The 19571-nt window shown below is 54.9% G+C and overlaps 1 protein-coding gene across 2 annotated transcripts; it reads right to left on the bottom strand.

Moving 5' to 3' along the window:
* Positions 1–2015: 2015 nt before the first annotated feature.
* Positions 2016–7945, bottom strand: PDZK1IP1 (PDZK1 interacting protein 1). 2 transcript variants are annotated; one of them, XM_061184251.1, is made up of 5 exons: positions 7878–7945; positions 7498–7687; positions 4896–5004; positions 3024–3119; positions 2016–2396 (listed from the first exon to the last, which is right to left on the bottom strand). In XM_061184251.1, exons 2-5 carry the CDS (start codon positions 7562–7564, stop codon positions 2324–2326), a joined length of 345 nt encoding a protein of 114 aa, XP_061040234.1. In that variant the 5' UTR covers positions 7565–7687; positions 7878–7945; the 3' UTR covers positions 2016–2323. The 2 variants fall into 2 exon arrangements, with proteins under 2 accessions (XP_061040234.1, XP_061040233.1); XM_061184250.1 differs by having other exon boundaries at positions 7498–7673; positions 7878–7941.
* Positions 7946–19571: the final 11626 nt, after the last annotated feature.

Genomic DNA, 19571 nt, shown 5'->3' with positions numbered 1-19571 from the left:
GGAGCATCCTCCCCCTTGTCTGCCAATCAAGGAGCTCAGAATCCGCTTCCCCCAGGGCCGGGGGCGGAGAGCTTCCCCCACCTCCCCTGCCGCCCCGCCCGAGCCCAGAGGCTCCCCCTCCCAGCGCCGCCCCCTAGGGACTGGCTGTGCAGCCCCGATAGATGGTGGGGGGCCCAGCTGGTGTGTTATCAGCCTTCTCCAGGAGCCAGCCCGAGCCACTCAGCGGCTGCCAGTCTGCGATTAGGCCCCCGGAGGGTCATTAAGCACCGCCCTGGCCCGGGCCCAGCCTCCTTTCCCTCCCTCCTCTGGCCAGGCTGGCAGGTGGGAACTGGCGATAAGGACTGGGGGCTCTGGCAGTTCTGGGGTCGGCAGCTCCATGCCCCTTGCCCCCTGTCAGGGCAGGAACATGGGGGTGGAGGGAAGGTCAGTGCTAGCCCAGCACGGCAAGGACCCCGGGATGGAGTGGGCTGACGAGGTCCCTGGAGAGGCCCAGGCAGCCTGCTGGGGATTCTGCCTCCCCGACCCGACCCCAGCTCCCCACTCCCCCACCCTTAGCGCCAGGGCAGGGCAGCAGCTGCCACATCCCCTGCCGGTAAAACCTCACAAGTGTGAGGGGCTGGAGGGAAAACAGAGGGATGGTATTTCTGTCTTCAGGCCCTGGCAGGCCAGTGAGGGGGTCAGACTGGAACCCCCAGGGACAACAGGGGGCAGAGGTGGGAGGGAATGTAGCTTCACGCAAGGAGGATCAGATCCAAGGCAGCCAAAGCCTGGCTGGCTGGTCAGCTGACTCCGCCCTCTGGTCTAATCAAGGAAGACTTCCTAGAGGAAGAGGAACCTACGCAGGGCCAAGGAAAAGGAATATGCAGAGTTTCAACTGGCAGAGATGGGTGAAAAGGCATCCAGCCATGTGCACAAAAGCCTAGAGTGGGAATCACAAGAGCTCCAGCCACAATTCACTGAGCTGAAGCCCAGAGAGGGGAGGCAAGTAACACAGCAGGGCAAAGACCCAGCCAGCCCTCTGCTCAGGGATCTTCCCTCTGCTGCAGGCTGCAAACTAGACCCCAGTTAGGTGAGAAGGATAATTCGGATTTCAGATGGGTCTCCCCAGGGATATTTGGGTGAAGCCCTGGAACAGCAAAGGAGCAGCTATAATGGAGAAACGAGGGGCTGTGACAGGTTGGGACAGGTGACAGAGGGAGACCGTTGGGACAAGGTGGGCTGCCTCCTGCCTTCCAGCCCCTCTCCTCTGGATCTGGGAGTGCTCCTGGGGAAGCCAACCTCTAGTTGTCGCCCCAGACAGAGAGACAGAGGCTGTTCCCATAAGAATGACAGTCACAGAGGTGAGGGGCCTCCAGGGTCAGCCAGCCCAGCTGAGTCAAGCCTCCTGTGTCCTCTCCCTCCTGCTTCATTCCCCCGGGGGCCCAGTTCCTTGGCCCCGGCCCCCCCAGGACTGGGAGTCAGTGGCATTAGGGAGGATGATTCTACCCGAGCTGTGTGGTGGGACTGGCCAAATCCTCCACAGAGGGTTAGCAGAGCTCAGAGACGACAGTGACTCTCCAGAGTCACACAGCAAGTCAGCAGAGGACCGCAGGCTCCAATCTGGGCTTCCTGAGTCCTAGCCCAAGACTCTTTCCTGGGGCTTCCTATACCCAAAGCCCAGCCCAGAAGGGCTACGGGCAGGAGGACAGAGCTGGATGGACGAGAGATGAGTGAGCCCACTTCAGTGCCCGGCAGCATGGAGACAGGGGGTCAGGATGTTGGTGCTGCATGAAGACCCCAGAATCGCCCAGAATTGTAGTTGTGAAAGGCAGGTCAAGAGAGGGGGGGACTTGTAGGAGGGTCTCTGCCTGGAGTAAGTGGTGTGCTCCCTGGCCCCAGGGGTTCTCCCAGAGAGGGCTTCCTGGGAAATCCTCCAGAATCACCATGACAGAGGCTTTGGAAGATGATTCCGGGAGAGCAAGGTCGGGCCTCGCTGGTAGCCTGAGGAGCTATTTCTGAGCCCTGGGAGCCTCAGACCCAGAAGTACAAAACGTCTTTATTTCACAGAAATGAGAGCCATTTCCACAGTTGGAGGGAGGGAGATGTGAGGCAGGATGGGAGGTGCTGAGCTGATTGTCCTTTTCAGAAGGGTCTTCTGAACTGAATTCGGTGGGAGACCCCCTAGGACCCCAGAGCCACAGCTGAGCCCCAATCTGGACATAGTCTGAGCTCCGAGCTTGGCTGGAGGGTGGGGCAGGTGTGAGGGCTGGAGGAGTCAGCCCCTTACTGCAGGTTCCTGTACAGAGAAGGAGGGGCCTGGACATCGGGCACAAGGAAGCAGGGGTCACATTGGGGTGCTGCGGACCTTGCCCTCCTCCTCCGGGTTGTTCTCATAGGCATTCTCATGCTCACTGGACCTGAAAGAGGATGACAGGGGTCATTGCTCCTTCTGTCCCATCCCCTTCTCCCTGCCCCATCCTGCATTTGTGAGGGCAGTGTCTTCCAGAATAAATGTCTGAGCCCCAGAAGGGGGTTCCCCTGACCACATCTGGTCTTCTGCACCTGAGACTGGAGGCCTCTCACCACCACCCCTGAACCCCATCTCTCTCTTCCACCTAGCCCCTCCCCCACTGGGCCCCCATTGAACCCACCTCCCCACTGAGCTCCCTCCCCTACAGATCCTCCCCCCACACACTGAGTCCCCCAACTCATCCCTTCAGAGTCCCCTCCCCACACTGAGCCTCTTTTCCCCACTGCACCCCTACGAGTCCCAATCCACCCCCTGAGCCCCTCCCCCCACCAAGTCCCCATCCCCTTACTGAACCCTCTCCCCAAACTGAGGCTGCATGTCCCCATGGAGCCCTGCAAAGCTCTCAAAGCCCCCATCGCTCACCATCTCCCCACACGGAACCCCCTCTCTTCACTGAGCCCTTCCCCATATGAGCCCCCATCCTCTGAGCCCTCTCCCCTTCAGAAGCACCTGGTCCTGAGGTCCCCAAGGCACCCTGGAGCACAGGGTGGTCAACCCTATACTAGCACCTCACCTGAAACTGGCCTCCATCGAGGAGTACTTGCCGTCCGTTCCTACCAGGATCCCATCTGCTTTGTTTCCAACGGTCAGGACCATGTTCACAGGCTCCCTGGGGACAGAGTTCATCATTAGGGCTCTCTGGGTCCCCTCTCCCTCTGTTCCCCCTCCTCCCTCTAGTTCTATAGGCTCTAGGGCAGAAGCTCCTCTCTCCAGCAGGGCCCTGTCAGCAGCCTGATTCTGGCCATGGGGCCGCACACCTTTCTCCCTGCTCCACCGTGGGGCCCTCAGGTCCCAGCCTGAGATCTACTAAAGATGTCCCCCAGGCCTTGCACCGGCCACCTCCTAGCCTCCCTCTGCTGTTTTCCTCTGGCCTCAGCTCTGCTCCAGAGCAGATCCAGCAGGACTCAGTGTCTGCCCTAGATTTCCACAAGGTTCTCCTAGGCGGTAGGGGCAGTCACTGAAGGCAGAGCTGGGGCCAGTGGAGAAAAGAAATATTTCCGACAAAAATCTCCTCGCCTCTTACTCAAGTGTGGCCTCTGTTCCCAGCTCCCCAGACACCACTCTTATGAGGGTTACAGGGACCCTAACCACTGCTCATCTTTCCTCAGACATCCCATGGGCACCTCAGACTTAATATGTCCCAAACTGCCCCAGATCTGCCTCCTGTGGTCTGTGTCTCAGTGGATGGTCCTATCAGAAGCCTGGATGTTATCCCTGTCCTTCCTCCCTCCTGTCCTCAGTGTCCCCACCCCCTCCTAGAAAGCTCTTAGACCTGTCCTCTCTCTCCATCCCCTCTGCCGCCTCCACAGCTCAGACTCTATCCTGACCTCATCCTCATCGCTCACCTCGCCTGCAGACTGGCCCTACCCATAGCATCCGCCACGGGGCAGCCATGGCCCTACCCATAGCATCCGCCACGGGGCAGCCAGTGATTCTGCTCCGGCCGCATCTCATCCCAAGACTGGCTTACAAACTCGCACTGGATTCCTATCGCACTAAGGATGAAGCCCAAAGTTCGGGGCTTTGGTGCCCAAGGGTCTGCTTGGCCTGGGCCCTGCCGACCTCACCAGCCTATCTCGGGCCTCTCCATCCATGAGCTGCTTCTCTTCCCTCAGTGGGTCCTGCAGGGCTGCTGCTGGTACCCAGGCACCAGGTCGCCTGTGTGAGAGCTGGGGGCAGATGCAGCCTTGCCCCAGAGTCAGCAGGTGCGGAGCTGGATTTCAGCCCAACCCCTTCTACCTTTGTGCTCTGCTCCGAACTCAGGGCCCCCAGTGACTCTTCCCTCAACGGCAGGGCTCTCCCACCCCACTCTGTGCTGTGACTGGCTCCTGCCTGGGCTTCAGGATAAACATGCAGTACGAAGACTTCTCTGACCACACCCTCGCCCCCCGGCTCAGGCCCACACTGCACTCTGCCTGCTCCTTTAGCCTCAGCACTCACACTGCGATCACCCCTTCCATGTTTGCCTTCCCTTCTGGTCTGGAGTCTGTGAGCACAAGAGTAGTGTCTGTCCCATTGCCCCTCTGTAGCCCCTGCATGTGACACAGCAGCAGACCTTGAAGAAGGGCAGAACATTCCTGTCCAGGGGTTTTCACAGCGTCCATCACAGACGGGCCACTGTCCCAACTATACAGATAGAAACACTGAGACTCCAAGAAGAGAAGACGGCTCCCCAAAGCGCAGCAAGTGCACTCGCAGGGCTGGGCTCCAGCAAGCCTCAACTCTGGTCCCTGAGACCTCAGGCCTCAGTGCCCCTGCCACACAGTGACAGGACTGGGCTCAGGGTTTCTGCAGCCCTTCTCACTGCTACCAGAGCAGTGGCCGTGGTCCTGGGACCTCCCGGCTTGCGCCGGTCCAGCTCCCAGGGCCCCCGCACAGCACTCACTGTTCTTCCTGGCACCAGAAGTGGTTGACAGCAAAGGCGATTGCGACGAGGACCAGGAACACAGCCACGGCAATAAGGCCCTGCATCCAGGGCTGCAGTTTCCCCAGGCCTGGAAAGGGAGGAGTGGGGGGCGGGTGCTGCGGCGGGCTGGGCACAGTGGGGCTGCCAGTGCAGGTGGGGTCTCACGTCCCCCGGGGCTGGGGCCTGTTAGAGGCTACCAGCCTGCTGCCTGGACCAGTGGAGACCTTCTGGGGAACGAGGACCCATCTGACCACTGGGCTTAAAAAAGGGACTGTGGTTTGGAGGAAGACAGGATGGGGAAGAAGGAAAGGAGATGAGGAGGGAACAAGCCTGAGAGAGCAGCATCTGAGGTCCAGGCAGCCCAGAGCGTCCCCTCACCCCACCCCCAACCCGTCCCCCCGCCCCTTCCCCCCTTCCCCACCCCCCACCCATCCCCCACTGCAGTGGGTCACGTGCAGGGCCCCCAGGGAGTGCCTAGGCCCCAGGGACCAAAGGGCAGCCCCCTGAACAGAAGGCCTAGGCCTTTCCAGTGAGGGTGGCTCCCCTCCTCCCCGACTCCCAGGCTGAGGCAGCCCAGAACTAATAGGACTAGGCTGGCATCTGGAAGATCCTGTTTTGTAACAGAGGTTTCTGTGGGGTTGGGTAGGCGTGGGAGTGCGAGGCGGACGGGGCTGCTTGGCTTAGGGTGCCAGGAGTGCCCAGAGAAAGGGGTGGGACAGAACGTCTTTGGAAAGTCAAGACAGAGGGGCAAGCTCTCCTCTGGGTTTTGGGGGCCGGGAGGGGAGCTTCCAACCTGAGCCCCTTTTGCCTTCTCTGGCTCAGTGCCCCAGGGACTGGGCCAGAGACCAGTTTGAGGTCCCTTCCAGGCACCTTCTCTGCCTTTTGCCCCTTGACCCTTGACACCACCTCTAACCCTCAGGTTTCCCAGAAGTCTCTGCCCTCAGCCACTGGCAGCCCCAGTGGGCTCTCCTCTCCCCGGATATCACTGTGCTCTGTGAGCCCGAGGGCGCCCGGCCCCGCAGAGGACAGACACACAGTAGCAGTTAGAGGTGTCAGGAGGGGACAGAGGCCAACAGGAGACTTTTGAAGAGTCCTGCCTCCAGGCCAAAACACCTGCATCCCTAGTGCCATCCTGTATCTTGAGGGGCCCAGGCTGAACATCAAAAATCTCATTCTGCCTCACTCCCGCTCAGAAGTCCTTCCCTGAGTCTACCTGAAAGCTCTCCTGCTGCAGGGAGGGCCTGCCTCTTCTCCAAGCATTCTCTGAGCCTGGCAGGTGTTGGGAAGGAGGGAGGGCTCTGGGAACTCTGTCCTGCGGCCAGGTCAGCCCTTGCTTATCTCCTTGGGTAACAGAAGATACGCAGTATGGTTACTGTAAGTTCCATACTTGCCAAAAAGCTGTATTTTGGACTCATTGTTTCCCAAAAAAACAATGGTTCAGACCCATTGTCTCCTCAGGTCAGTGGTTACTCAAGGACTGGGAGTTAGGGCTCAAGCCCTGGGAGGCTTGTCCTTGCTTCTTCCAGACCCTGCGGCCAATTCCTTCCAGACATACCAGGGACACTGCTCCTCCTTCCAGGTGGCTCTGGGATGAACATATAGCATAAGGGGCAGAGCCTGGGGCAGGAGAGAGGTGATCAGAGCCCTGTCCCTTCTTGCTCTGCTGTGTGACCCACACAAGTTACTCCACCCCTCTGATCTTCGGTTCCCAAAGAGGGCTTCTAAGACCTGAGAGACAGAGTTGAAGCAGACATGCATGAGAACTCAGGGCATCTGCAAAGGAGGGGTGTATTGGGAGTATCTCTGCCAACCCGCTCTGGACCCAAATCCCACCTGCAGAGTCCCCAGACTTTGGCTGCAAATGCAGCCTCACAGCGCAGGGCTGACACCGGATGGTGGGTGTGGTGCTTTACCAATGTGAAGCCCTTTCCCACCCCTGAGTGGTAGCTGCCCAGGGAGGTGGGTGGGACAGGTTTATTGTCCTCATTTTATGGATGAGAAAACTGAGTCTCAGAGAGGGACAGTGATTTGCTCAAGGCCACACAGCAAGACAGAGGCAGAGCCGGACAAAGAGCTCAGGCACATGGTGGGGGCCACACTGGGACACTGTCTTCTGGGTAGGAAGCTGCAACAACTTAGGCCAAAGCCATGGGCAAACGCCTGACAGCTCTGCCCGCCCCTGAAACAATCCTGCCGTTGAGGGGTGGCTCACACACTACTCCCACCCTCCTTATAGCCCCCGACGCTCTGTCCTCAGCAACCAGCCACCTCTAGGGCAATTCCTGCTCCTGGAACGTGGGTCTCAACTCCCCTCCCCGACCCTAGACCCTAGATCCAATATTTCCCCTGCTACTCCCATTTCTCACTCGTGGGAAACAAGTCACAGACAGAAGCCTGTGTCTGCCTTTGGAGGTTCCTCTGGCTAAGCCTGTCCCTGCTCCCCCTTCAAAGTATAGGTGCCAAGGGTGATGAGAGGGGCCAGAAGGCCACCCCTTCCACCCCGGGGCTCCCAGCACCCAGGCCGGCCCTCTCCGTACTGCAGCCCCTCTCCCCACCCCAGGCTGGCCCAGGCCTGCACTACCTTGTTGACCGCTGGCGGGTGGCACTGCCGTGAGCAGGCCCAGGATGACCAGGCCGAGGGCTGACATGGCTGCAGGCGGCTCCTGGGCCTTCTCTCCGGCCGCTGGAATCTGGGCTCCTGGAGCTGCCGTGGGGCCTGTCGGTGTCTGCTGAGATCAGCCTGGTCTCCGCCTGACCCTGGAGGAGAGGTGCTAATAAGGAAGGAGGAGAGGGAGGACGGAGGAGGGAAGGTGGAGGGAACCTGCCCTCCCTCCCATGATAATGTGCCAGGCCTGGCCTCCCCTGGCTGGAGCCCAGCCCACTCAGGCTGGCTTTCGAGGTCATCTTCCAGAGACCATGGGTCTGAGGTCCTGGGAGATGTGGGGAGAATCGGGGCCTCACCTCCAAGCCTCAGGCCTCCTGGAGTCCTGCGTCAGCTCCCCCTTCCTGGCAGTGGGGCTGGGCTCTGGGGAAAGGATTGACACATTCTTGCTCCTGCCTTGAATGAGCCCAGTGGGCGGGGCCTCTGGGAAGGCTGAAGGTGGGATTAATAAATTTGCTGGCTGGCTTGGGGACACTGGGAAAATCCCGGAGGCTAGGGAAAGGTCAAAGCTGCCCCCTCCCCGAGAGCCTGGCTTATTTCCTGTTCTTCCCCTCACCTGCCCCCACTCAGCCAAGCCAGACCCCGGGGCCCCAGTCCTGGGGCACAGCCCTGGCTTCTGTCCCTGCACTCCCTGCCCAGCTCAGTAACTCTCTAAATGCATCCTCTCCCATGGGGATCACAACAGAGGGCCTGAGGGTCCCAGTCCCAGGCTTACCCACCCAGCCCAGCTGACCTGACCCAGTTCAGCTCCTCCTCTTGGCCCCAGAGGTGGTCCCTGGAAGCTGGCACAGGATCTGGGCTTGGTCAGAGGCCTCTGCACACACCTTCTGATCCCTCTCCACCCATCGCAGGGAGAGAAGTAAGTGAACACAGCCCTGCTCTAGAGGACAAAAGAACAACACCCCAGGTGGAAGGTCCAAGTCTGGGGCCCTGAACCCCTGGACCCTCAACTCACAAGATCCCATGGAGCCCATGAGACCCTCCAGCTCAGGAACTGAGAATGACCCAAGTACCTGTCGAGGCCCCGGGGCCAAGGGCCATACTGGGTTTCCTTTCTCCCCACCCCCTACCCTCCCCCAGGAGTACAGGAAGCCAGGGATAGTGGAGTTTGGCTCCACAGATGTCAAGAAAGAAGGAGCCAGAAGACTGGGGCAAAGTCTCAGAGATGGAGGGTCCCCAGAAGCCAGGTCGTGAACTGGAAGCCCCTCCACAGCGTCCCCGCCCGGAAGCCACCAGACGGCTGCTCACAAGACCTCCTAGGCGGCCCTTTCGATTGCCAGTGGTGGCACCCAGACATCACGCCTCGGCCCTGCTTCCTGTGTGTGTATGTGTGTGCCCCCTACCATGGGTGGTACACACAGCTGTGCAATGATGGGGTCTCAAGATGATGTAGGGGAACGTGGCTTGGAGGTGAGTGATGCCTCGTATACCTAGACAGTTGTTGTCTGTCCTACCCCAACTTGGTGTCTTCAGAGTGTGCTGGCACAAAGTTTGGCTAGAGTAGGCACCCTGTGTGTTAATGAACAGCCAGGGAATCACTGATTAGAATGCAGGGAACTGGGTTGAATGTAACAAACAACCACTGACGCCTTCTTCTAAGCAGGGGAGTCACAGGGTCAGATTTGCATTCAAGAAAACACCTCTGGACAGCGTGGAGGATGAAAGGGGAGCACAAAGACCGGAGAAAGGGAGGTCACGGGGAAGCTGCTATAACAGCTGGGGACGCGGGCTGCAGCAGGGCAGGGCAGAGGGAATGGGCTTGAGCCATACTTAGGAGGATTAAATGGACGGGACATGGTCACTAGAACACTGACTAGCTGGGCGTGGGGCGTGAGGGACAGGGAGGAGCTGAGGGTCACTTCCAGTTGCAGGCTTGGTGGTGCCTCCGGAGGGGCCAGACCAAGTTTCAGGAGGTAGGGCGGGATGATGAGCTACAGGTTTAGATGTACTGTGCTTGTGGATGCTCCAGAGGGAAGCATCCAGAAGGCAGTGGGATCCCTGGGTCTGCAGTAGAGAGGCGCATTTTGGGAGCCACCTGCATGGCGTTGGTAGCTGAGGCAGGGCGCACATGGTCTCCCCAGGGTGTGTCTGTGTGGGTGTGCGCACGCACATGTGGCAAGGAGAGAGCCAGGGCAAGGAGGGAAGCAGTGAGGGACCGGGACACAGCCGAACGCATAGGGTCTTTCAAAGGAAGAGGAGTCAGGGTGGAGCAGGAGGGGAAACTCCAAGAGAGTGGGTGTCCCAGAAAGTGTGGAAGGTGAGATCCAAGAAGAGACGACAGGCAGGGACCCCCCTCCAGCCAGTGCCCCCCCAGAGCGGCCCAGCCTCTCCCATCAGTCCCTAAGTCCCAGCACCTGCCTCTCTCATCCAAGCACCCCCGCTTCCCTATAGAACCCGGGGAAGGACAAGAACTCCCTGGGCCATGCTTTGGGGACCCTGCGTGAGGGGGTTGAGCAGGAAGGACATCAGGTGACCAAGAGGAGGAAAACACACCTCCCAGGTCAAAGTCCCAAGCTTTAGAGCAAAACAAGTTGTTCCGGAAAAGGGGGGGTGTGGGTGGACACTTGGCTTTGAGGCTGGTCCCTTCTCTCTAGGTGTCCTCATCCAGCTGAGGGGGGGAGTCATCTCCCCAGCTATATGGACACAGCCCTGGGTCCCCATGGGAACAAGTTGGAGCCCCTGCTGGTCTGGCTTGGGTCCAAGATCTGGACTCAGGCCTCAGCAGCCCCACAGGGCTGGACCCTGTGTCCTCATCTCTGAACCACTGTTCCATCAACGCTCAGTTCCTCCCTCCTGTTCCCAACCCAGCTCTGCCACCCCGTGTCATCAGGCCCCCTTAGGCCCTCCACACAGCTAGGTCTTGTGTGATTACCCTTCAGAAAAGCCAAAGCGGCCCTCACTGCTTCTAGGAGTCCCCTTTCTCCGCACCCCATCCAGCCTGCCATTCCACTTGCTGCCAGCAGGTGGCAGAGTCTAGCCCCGATCCCAGACTAGTTGGGGAGGGCATAGAGGGGAGCCAGTTTGCAGCTGAAGGTTCTGCAACTTCCTCTCTCCAGCCCCCCACTTCCGACCCCTTCCAGGGGTAGTTTGAAGGAAGGGAGGGTGGACGCTGACAAATAAACAGTCAGTGATGCTGTGAACAGCGCACCTGGCATGCTCAGGGCTATGCTCTAGGGAAGCACTAACAGCTAAATCGTTAGGGATGGCGTCCTGGCAGGGCTGATGCTAGGAAAAGTTTAGCTGAATTGTTGGACCTAGCAGAGAGACAGCTTGGGGGAAGGCATCCAGGCAGAGAGCTCAGCCTGAGGAAAAGCACAGAGGCACATTCTCGTTGGGGCTTAGAGCACAGAAGTAAAATGTTTGTTAACTCATTCTTATATTTCATCTTGCTAATGTCTTTGCTGCAAGCCTGAGAACTCCTGGAGACTTTGTTTTATTCATTCAAACAGATCCTACTTACATCCCTTCGGGGCTGCCAGTTACTCTTCAGATAATACGCAGACTTCTTAGCATCGGCTTGAAGACCCCACCACCTGCCCTTACCCTCCTCTCCAGTTTCATCTGGCCCCAGGGCCTTTGTGACTTCCTAACAGCAGCCAAGCTCTCTCCTGCATCAGGGCCTCCACCACACTTGCTCTTCCCCTCTGTTTGCCTGGCGGATTCTTACCATTCCTCCAAGTCTTGCATTAGGTGTCACTTTCTCCAAAGGGCTTTCTTTGATCTCCCTTCTCCCCCATCTGAAGTCACTCCTTCTGTGAGTCCCCTGCTCATCTCTTCACAGCCGTTATCACAAATTGCAATGCCATGTTGATACGTGTGTTTACTCATTAGTGTCTGTCTCCCTGGAGAGAAGGCGTCGTGTCCATTTCAGCCCCAGCACACTAGTACTGAGCACACATGCAACAAGTGTTAAGTCTCAGCATATCCAGTGCCTACCTCTGGCCTGGCAGAGAGCAGCTCAGAGAATGATTGTTGAATGAGTAAGGTAGTTTAGCTCTAGTCAGGGCCTTATCTTTCTCTGTCCTCTAGCTGTGGGAGCAGAGCGTGGATCTGCTTCATCTCTGGGTGAGAGGAGACAGGGTCACAGCTGTTCAGAGAAGCTGGACCTGGCCAGTCCGAGATGAGCATGAGTTCCCATCCCTAGAGGTGCACAAGCCAAGGCTGGGAACCAGGTCCCTCAGTGAGGGCAACTACAGAAGGGGTTCTGGCCCTTCCATCTCTGGAAGCCTGTGATTCTGTGACTCCGTTAAAAGACTATGGTAGATTTTTGTATTTTAATCAGGTTCTGAGGAAGTGGGCTGGTTAAGGGTGAGTCTGTCTCCTCTCAGACTCAGCATTTGGTTCACCCAGCTCACTTCACTTAGCACTCCCTCCACAAGAGCCCATGGGCAGTACTCGGGTTCATGAACTTGCATGGGAAAAACATTACATCTGTATCTCACTAACCTCTAACTGAAATTCACCATATTCTGCCATTAGGAATGAAGGCATCAAACCACAGTCTGTCTGTGAACTTTACCTGTCACCATACAATTGTTGCAGGTATCTGGATGGATTATTTCTGCTCATCACTATGGAAATATAACAGTCATTGGGACTAGACTTCCACTGGATCTTATCATAAAGTACATATAGTTACTATATTGCAAACTTGTATTTTTAATATTTTAATAACTGTATTTCAATGTAATTGGTTTCCTTGCAATGCCACGCATTTTATTTTATGCATTTAAAAACATTACTGGGCTTCCCTGCTGGCTCAGTGGTTAAGAATCCACCTGCCAGGGACTTCCCTGGTGGCGCAGTGGTTAAGAGTCCGCCTACCAATGCAGGGGACACGGGTTCGAGTCCTGGTCCGGGAGGATCCCACATGCCACGGAACAACTAGGCCCGTGCACCACAACTACTGAGCCCACACACCTGGAGCCCGTGCTGCACAACAAGAGAGGCCACCGTAGTGAGAGGCCCGCACACCACAACGAGGAGTGGCCCCTGCTCGCCACAGCTAGAGAAAGCCCGCATGCAGCAACAAAGACCCAACGCAACCAAAACTAAATAAATAAATTTATTAAAAAAAAAAAAAATAAGAATCCGCCTGCCAATGCAGGGGACACGGGTTTGAGCCCTGATCTGGGAAGATCCCACATGCCGCAGAGCAACTAAGCCCGTGCGCCACAACTACTGAGCCTGCGCTCTAGAGCCTGCGAGCCACAACTACTGAAGCCCACATGCCACAACTACTGAAGCCCGCGCACCTAGAGCCCGTGCTCCACAACAAGGGAAGCCATTGCAATGAGAAACCCGTGCACCACAACGAAGTGTAGCCCCCGCTCACCGCAACTAGAGAAAGCCCGTGAACAGCAACGAAGACCCAATGCAGGCAAAAATAAATAAATAAATAAATAAAATCTATTCAAAACTAACTAAATAAATAAAAGCATTACTCTGAGAAGGGGTGCATAGACTGCCCAAGGTTTCCATGGCACAAAGAGTTAGGAAGCCCTGACACAGGGAGCCTGGGGCAGGTCTGCTCAAAGCAAAGCCACGTGATCTCAAGGTCAGACCTGGAGAAAGATTGGCACTCTCTGGACAGAGGCTTTCTGGGGCTCAGAGCTGGGGGCTACGGTCAGATTGCCCATAGAGGGCGCCAGTGCCCGGGGGGCTGGAAGGAGCAGAAAGCAGAAAGGAATGTACTGGTTGGACTCCTGGGTCCTAGGCGACCCCACTGGGCTGGTGAGATTTATGGCCAGGACCCCCCAGTGGGGGAAGATCAATCACCTCCTGCTGCCCACTCACTCTGCCAAGAAACTAAAGGGCTGGCCCTGGGCCAAGAGCCCAGCCTGCCAGCAGAGGTCCCAAGACCAAATTTTTGCCCAGTGGTTCCAGCACAGCCCTGCTCCCCTGCCCCAGGCTGTAGGTCAGCAGTGGAGTCGCATGGTGGGTGCTGGTTTCTAGAATCACGGTCTCTCCTGGCCTAAAGGCTCATCCTGAGTAGTGTGATCTTGTGCCTCATTTTTCAGCTGGGGAAGTTGTGACCCAGAAAGAGACAGTCACTAACTGGAGGTCACACTGTAAGTTATCAATAGTAGGCAAGATAGGGCTAAACCCCAAGCATTCCTATGTCTAGCCCAGTCCCGCTGTGAAGCTCCTACTTGTTGGTCAGTTTCCCAAACAGCAATCGGCTTGCTTTCATTCATTCACTCAGCACACATGTACTGTCTCCCGTGGGACTGGAGACACAGTAGTGAACAAGGTAGAGCTTACGTTATACTATTATCTAATTACCATTGCACCAAATATTTCAAAGGAGGTGGAAGGGCACGAAGAGTATATACATAGGTATGCCCTCTAGTTTACGAAATCAAGAAAAGGTAGTATTAAGTCTAAAATTCACTTCTTCATTCATTCTGCAAATGTTTATTGAATGCCTTCTGTGGACCAGGCACTCTTCGAGATGCCAGGAATACAGCAGTGAACAAAACAAAGTCCCTGCCCTCACGGAGCTTATATTCTAGAGAGGTTAGCCAGGAAGCAAACAAATAAACAGATAAAATAGGTCACATGGCAGTAGGGGAAAGACCAGATAGGATCAGGAAGATGGGGTTCTGGCAGGGAGGGATGTGCTGTTTTACACAGACACTTCAGGGAAGGCTCCTCTAGAGGTGACATTTGAGGAGAGCTGAAAGTGGGGAAACAAGATATTCAGCTGTCAGAGGGGAGAGGATTGCAGGCAAGGAGAACAAATAGCACGTACAAAGGCCCTGGGAAGGAGCACGGAGGGAGGTGTCATTGTGGCTGAGGGAAGTGAGTGCAGGGAGCAGGCAGGAGAGGAGGTTTGAAAGGCTGCAAGAGGCCACTCCTCTGGGGCCTGTGGGCGCCATAAGGACTTCGGCTTTTAGTCAGACTGAGACAAGAAGCTCTTCAAGGACTTTGAGCACGGAAGACGTGATCTGGCTGCTGTGTTGAGAAAAGGCCACAGGGAGCAAGAGGACCAGAAGCAGGGAGGCCAATTAGGAGGCTACTGAACACTCCAGGCAAGAGATGTCAGTGGCTTAGGTCAAGGTAGCAGCCATGAACTGGGGATACGCGATCTGAATCTAGGTGTCTTTTGAGGGTAAAGCGACATGACTTGGAATGTGAGGGAAAGAGGACGGCATCAAGGTTTTGAGTCTGCTCAGCGCACTAGGCTGAGATGGGGAAGGTTCAGGAGCACCGGGCCATTCTTGCTCAGAAGGGGCAGGATTTGCGAGTTCGGTTTGGAGACGGGTACGTGAATCTGGAGTTAAGAGGCAAGGTCCAGGCTGGAGATGTACATTTGGAAGATGTGGGGCAGCGATGCAAGGCTCCCCTGGGTCCCAGGGAGAGAAGATCTGAAGTGCTGGGCTTGGGCAGTGGTAGGGAGGAGCCCTTCCAGGCTGGGTAAAAGCCTATGGGAACGAGCCCCAGCAGGAGGAACTGATCGGAGATGGGCTTGGCCGGAGAGCAGAGGGTAGTTGGGAAAGGGGTCTTGAGGGCCTTGCAGGACCTGTTAAGAGGTTTGGTCTTCACCTTACAGAGGATACTGAGCCATTATGGGGTTTTAGGCGAGGAAGTGCCATAGGCAGTCTTGCATTTCAGCAAGATCTCTCCAACCACAGCTTGAAGAATGGGTTAGATAAGGCAGGAAGCTGTAAGCAGGCTGTGTATGGGGGTAGGGGAGTAGAGGGGCGGGAATCCAGGAGAGAGATGGTGTGGCAAGGCTTAGAGCAGTGCATGGAGAAAAGTGGGAGGATCAAAGATCAATTTAAGGGGTACAATTGGCAGGCTGCGGTGACCGCATGGATGCAGGGAGGAAGGGCCTCCAAAGAGAAGAGTCAAGGCGGCACCCGTGTCCCCACCTTGGACAATGCTTGGATGTTGGTGCTGTTTTTTAAACCAGAGAATACTAGAAGAGCAGCAGTTTAGGAGTGAGGAGAGAGCATGTATTCCTTCATTTAACAAAACGTTCAAAGTGTCTGTTCTGTGCCAAGCACTGTTCTAGGCACTACAGCTACGCAGCCCTGCCCTGGGGGAACTCACATGTTAGTGGGTAAGACAAGCAATGAGCAATGAAACATATCCGGGCTTCTAGTGCAGACAGGCTGAGTTCGCAGGGCCTGGGGGACATCTCAGGATGCAGCTAGGGGTGTCGGTCTGGCGTTCCTGAGAGAGATCTGAGCTGGACTTAGAGGCTTAGAATTTAGCAGCTCATGGGTGGTGGCTGAGGCCTTAGGCAGAGATGATATGGCCATGATAGGGAAGGATGAGACATCGGGCTGGGACCCAGCTTTAAGAAATGCCCTAATTAATATGGGGACATGTGTATGCATATGGCTGATTCGCTTTGTTGTGCAACAGAAACTAACACGGTATTGTGAAGCAATTATACTCCAATAAAGATCTATTAAACAAAGAAATTAATTAATTAATTTTTTTTTAAAAAAGAAATGCCCTAATTACATGGATGGAGAGTGGGTCCCCATCTGAACTGAAGGGATGATAAAGAAGCAGCACATACAGCCTTTATAACCTTACGATCTACAAGCATCAGGCATGCCTCACATTTCAGGGCCTTTGGAGTCATGTAACTGATTTTATTTCATCCTAACTAAAACTGTTTTCTTCCCTTGTTACTAATTTTGCCATTGGTCTATTAAATATTTGGAGAAGCTGAGCTTTCAGCCTGAAAAGGAGCAGCCTCAGAGGGCTCTGTCTCCAGATCAGAGAGTGAAATTGTGCTCTGTGCCCTCTGAGCACCGAGCTGGGGATGATGAGAGGAGACACACAGAGGCTGGGTTTGGTTCAGTGAGAGAAAGGCTTGTCTAAAAGAGCAGTCTAGTGATAGCAGAGATGACTCTGAAAGGTGCTCAGCTCCCCGTCACTAGAGGTGTGCAAGCAGGAGGTAGAGCACAGCAGGGGGCAGGGGAGGGATGAATAGACTCAATGCCTAGTTCCTGGGGACTAGGAAGTGTGAGCTGAGGGTCAAGATGATCACCCGCCAGTAGTTTTGTGATCTGAACAAGTCTCTTCATTTCTCTGAGCCTTCGTCTCCCAGTAATGCTGCACCAGATTGGTTGGAGCATAAAGCATCTGAATACCTTGTAGCTTTAGATACTTGATAAGTGTTAGGAGTTCCCAGATCTGAACAAGGTGTCAAGTGTTTGAGCTGTACTGCCCTGTCCCAAACTGCTCCTTTTTCAGAACGGAAGCACCAGCAGGGTGGAGAGGGGTATGTTCTGCTGGCCACATGTTCACCACCTCTAACTCGGTCTAGAAGGAGCCACACCCAAACCATCGGGCCATTTCAGGCTTGGAGCTTTTATCTGAAAGGTCAGACTTTGACCTTCAATATGAAAATAACTTTCAAAGGCTGCACGCAAAAGTTAAACAAAATGCAATTGCAATTTCACAGTTGGGAAAAGAAAAACATGGGTTTTTTTTGCCGGGGGTGGTTTAAGGGAGGAAATACATCAAAGCATTCATTGGTGACCTGGGCTGAGTTTGTGATTTTTTTTTTTTTCTTCTCTTTCTGTTCTTTCCAGATTTTCTATAACAAGGAATGTTTGTTTGGGGTGGAGGGTAGGGGGCAGTGGGGAGAGACCTTGTAGTTTAAAAATAAAATAAAATGTGCATTAAAAAGGCAAAATCAAGTTACTTTTCCAAATTTTTACTGATGCCCTTAAATAGCCCAAAAGTTAACCCAGAGCCTTTCTTTGCCAAAGAATCCATCCCTGGCCAGGCAGGGCCACTAGGGCTCTGTGGAAGAGCCCAGTCTGTCTATTATCTGGCTAATGGGGGGCTTCCCCCACCATAATCTTCTACAGAGGCCTCTCAGGTGCCAGGACACACACAGCAAGCACCTGGGTTCTGCCCTCCAGCTCAGTCCATGGCGACAGAGAGGTATGCCCCATCAGTGATGTTGCCACTTCTGGAAGGAATGCTTACTGTGGGCCAGGCACTGTACCAGGCGCCTCAGATCCATTGCTCATCTAATCCTCACAACAGTATGAGGTGAGTGCTATATCCCTATTTTACTGACAAGAACACTGAGGTTCAGAGAAGTTAAACTCATTAAGTAAATGGATCCAGAACTTGAATCCACATCTATTTGATTCTAAAGCTCTTAAGTATACATTACAATGCCTCCTCACATAAACAAAACAAAACCAAACAATACTAAAAAGCAATGAGTTCTGTGAAGGAGGTATACAATTAGAACCCCAAAGAAGGAGCCCTTAAACACCCCTGGGGAAAGGAAGAGTCAGGGAAGACTTCCAAGAAGAGGTGACATTTGAGTTGGGCTTTGAAAGATGAATAGGAATTTACCAGAATGACGTAGCACACAACCAGACAGAATGGATGTTCAGTAGATATTAATTTAATCAACTAACAGAGATTTTAACTGAATTTACAGATGAAATAACATGATGTCTGGGATTTGCTTCATAATAATCCTTTTCAAGGACAGGGAGTGTGGGGAGGGATGAAGGTATAAATGAGACAGGATTACCCATGTGGGGGCTTCCCTGGTGGCGCAGTGGTTGAGAATCTGCCTGCTAATGCAGGGGACATGGGTTCGAGCCCTGGTCTGGGAAGATCCCACATGCCACGGAGCAACTAGGCCTGTGAGCCACAACTACTGAGCCTGCGCGTCTGGAGCCTGTGCTCCTCAACAAGAGAGGCCACGATAGTGAGAGGCCCACGCACCGCGATGAAGAGTGGCCCCCACTTGCTGCAACTAGAGAAAGCCCTCGCACAGAAACGAAGACCCAACACAGCCAAAAATAAATAAATAAATAAATAAATAATAAATAAATTAAAAAAAAAAAAAAGATTACCCATGTGGACAACTGTTGAAGTTGGTGATGGATTCCTGTCATTTATTATATGATCCTCTCTATTTTCATGTATATTTGAAAATGCCCACAATAAAATGACGGTAATGATCCATTTGTGCCCACTCACCCCAAGGATCTTATGAAATAACTCAGTAAACATTTACTGAGCACCTGTGTACCCCCCACACACACGGGGCCTGACGGAGGCACCCGTGACACACTGTCCCAGCAATGACCGGCTCACAGACAAATAGGGAGATGAGGCCAGGATTCAAACATGGGCAGATGGCAGGCAGCACCCAGATATGGTTCAAGGGGCTCTGTGAGTTCAGAAATAGGAGAGACCCCAGTCCGGAGTGGGCCGGGCAGTGGACCAGCAGATGCAGCCTCAGATAAAGTTTAACACACAGAAGTGTTACTGGTGGTGGGAGTCTACAGGGAGGGCATCTCGGGTTTATACAAAGGCTTAGGGGAGGGAAAGTAAGGATGGATGTGGAACACTTGGGGAGCTCAACAGGCCCTTAAGAGAGGTTGGAGGAGAGAGAATGGGGCCACATTTTCCGCTCGGATCTTAAACTAGCCTATTTTTTAGGATACTCCCTGGAAAACACGGGGGGTTGCACAGGACCATACTTGCTCCCTCTTCCCTCCCCGAAACTCTGTCCACACCCCCAGAGCACGGGGAGCCATCAAAGTGAGTGACGGCAGGCTAATCACGGCCACTTGGGTGTGAGGAGGGTCCCTTGTCTCTCTCTGAGGACCCCAGCATGGACAAGTGCAAGACAAAAGCGGTGCCTCCCCCTCCTCGCCTGCCACTGCCTTCATTAGCATCAGACAGAAAGCCTGCCAGCCAGGCTCCCCGCTCAGCCGCAGCAGCCGGGCAACTGGACCGGCAGCCGAGCTTTGGCCGAGCCCCAACCGAGCAGATGTGAACCCTGAAGGGGCCTGTGGCCAACCCTGGCCCCCCTCCTCAAAAAATAACCAAGCCAGGCAATCCCCACCCGGCTCTGCCCACCCCATAAGCCTCTCCTTGCATTGCCCCACGGAACCTGCTGCGGCCGCCAAAAAGCCAAAAGGAGTCCAGTAAGCATATGATCCCTGAATGACAACTCCTAGGGCGATAGAACCTGAGGATCG

The sequence above is a fragment of the Eubalaena glacialis genome, chromosome 3 (genome assembly GCF_028564815.1).
Source record: "Eubalaena glacialis isolate mEubGla1 chromosome 3, mEubGla1.1.hap2.+ XY, whole genome shotgun sequence".
In the NCBI taxonomy this organism is placed as follows: domain Eukaryota; kingdom Metazoa; phylum Chordata; class Mammalia; order Artiodactyla; family Balaenidae; genus Eubalaena; species Eubalaena glacialis.
The sequence above is the reverse complement of the archived record's forward strand: the minus strand, read 5'-3'. Positions and strand labels throughout refer to the sequence as shown.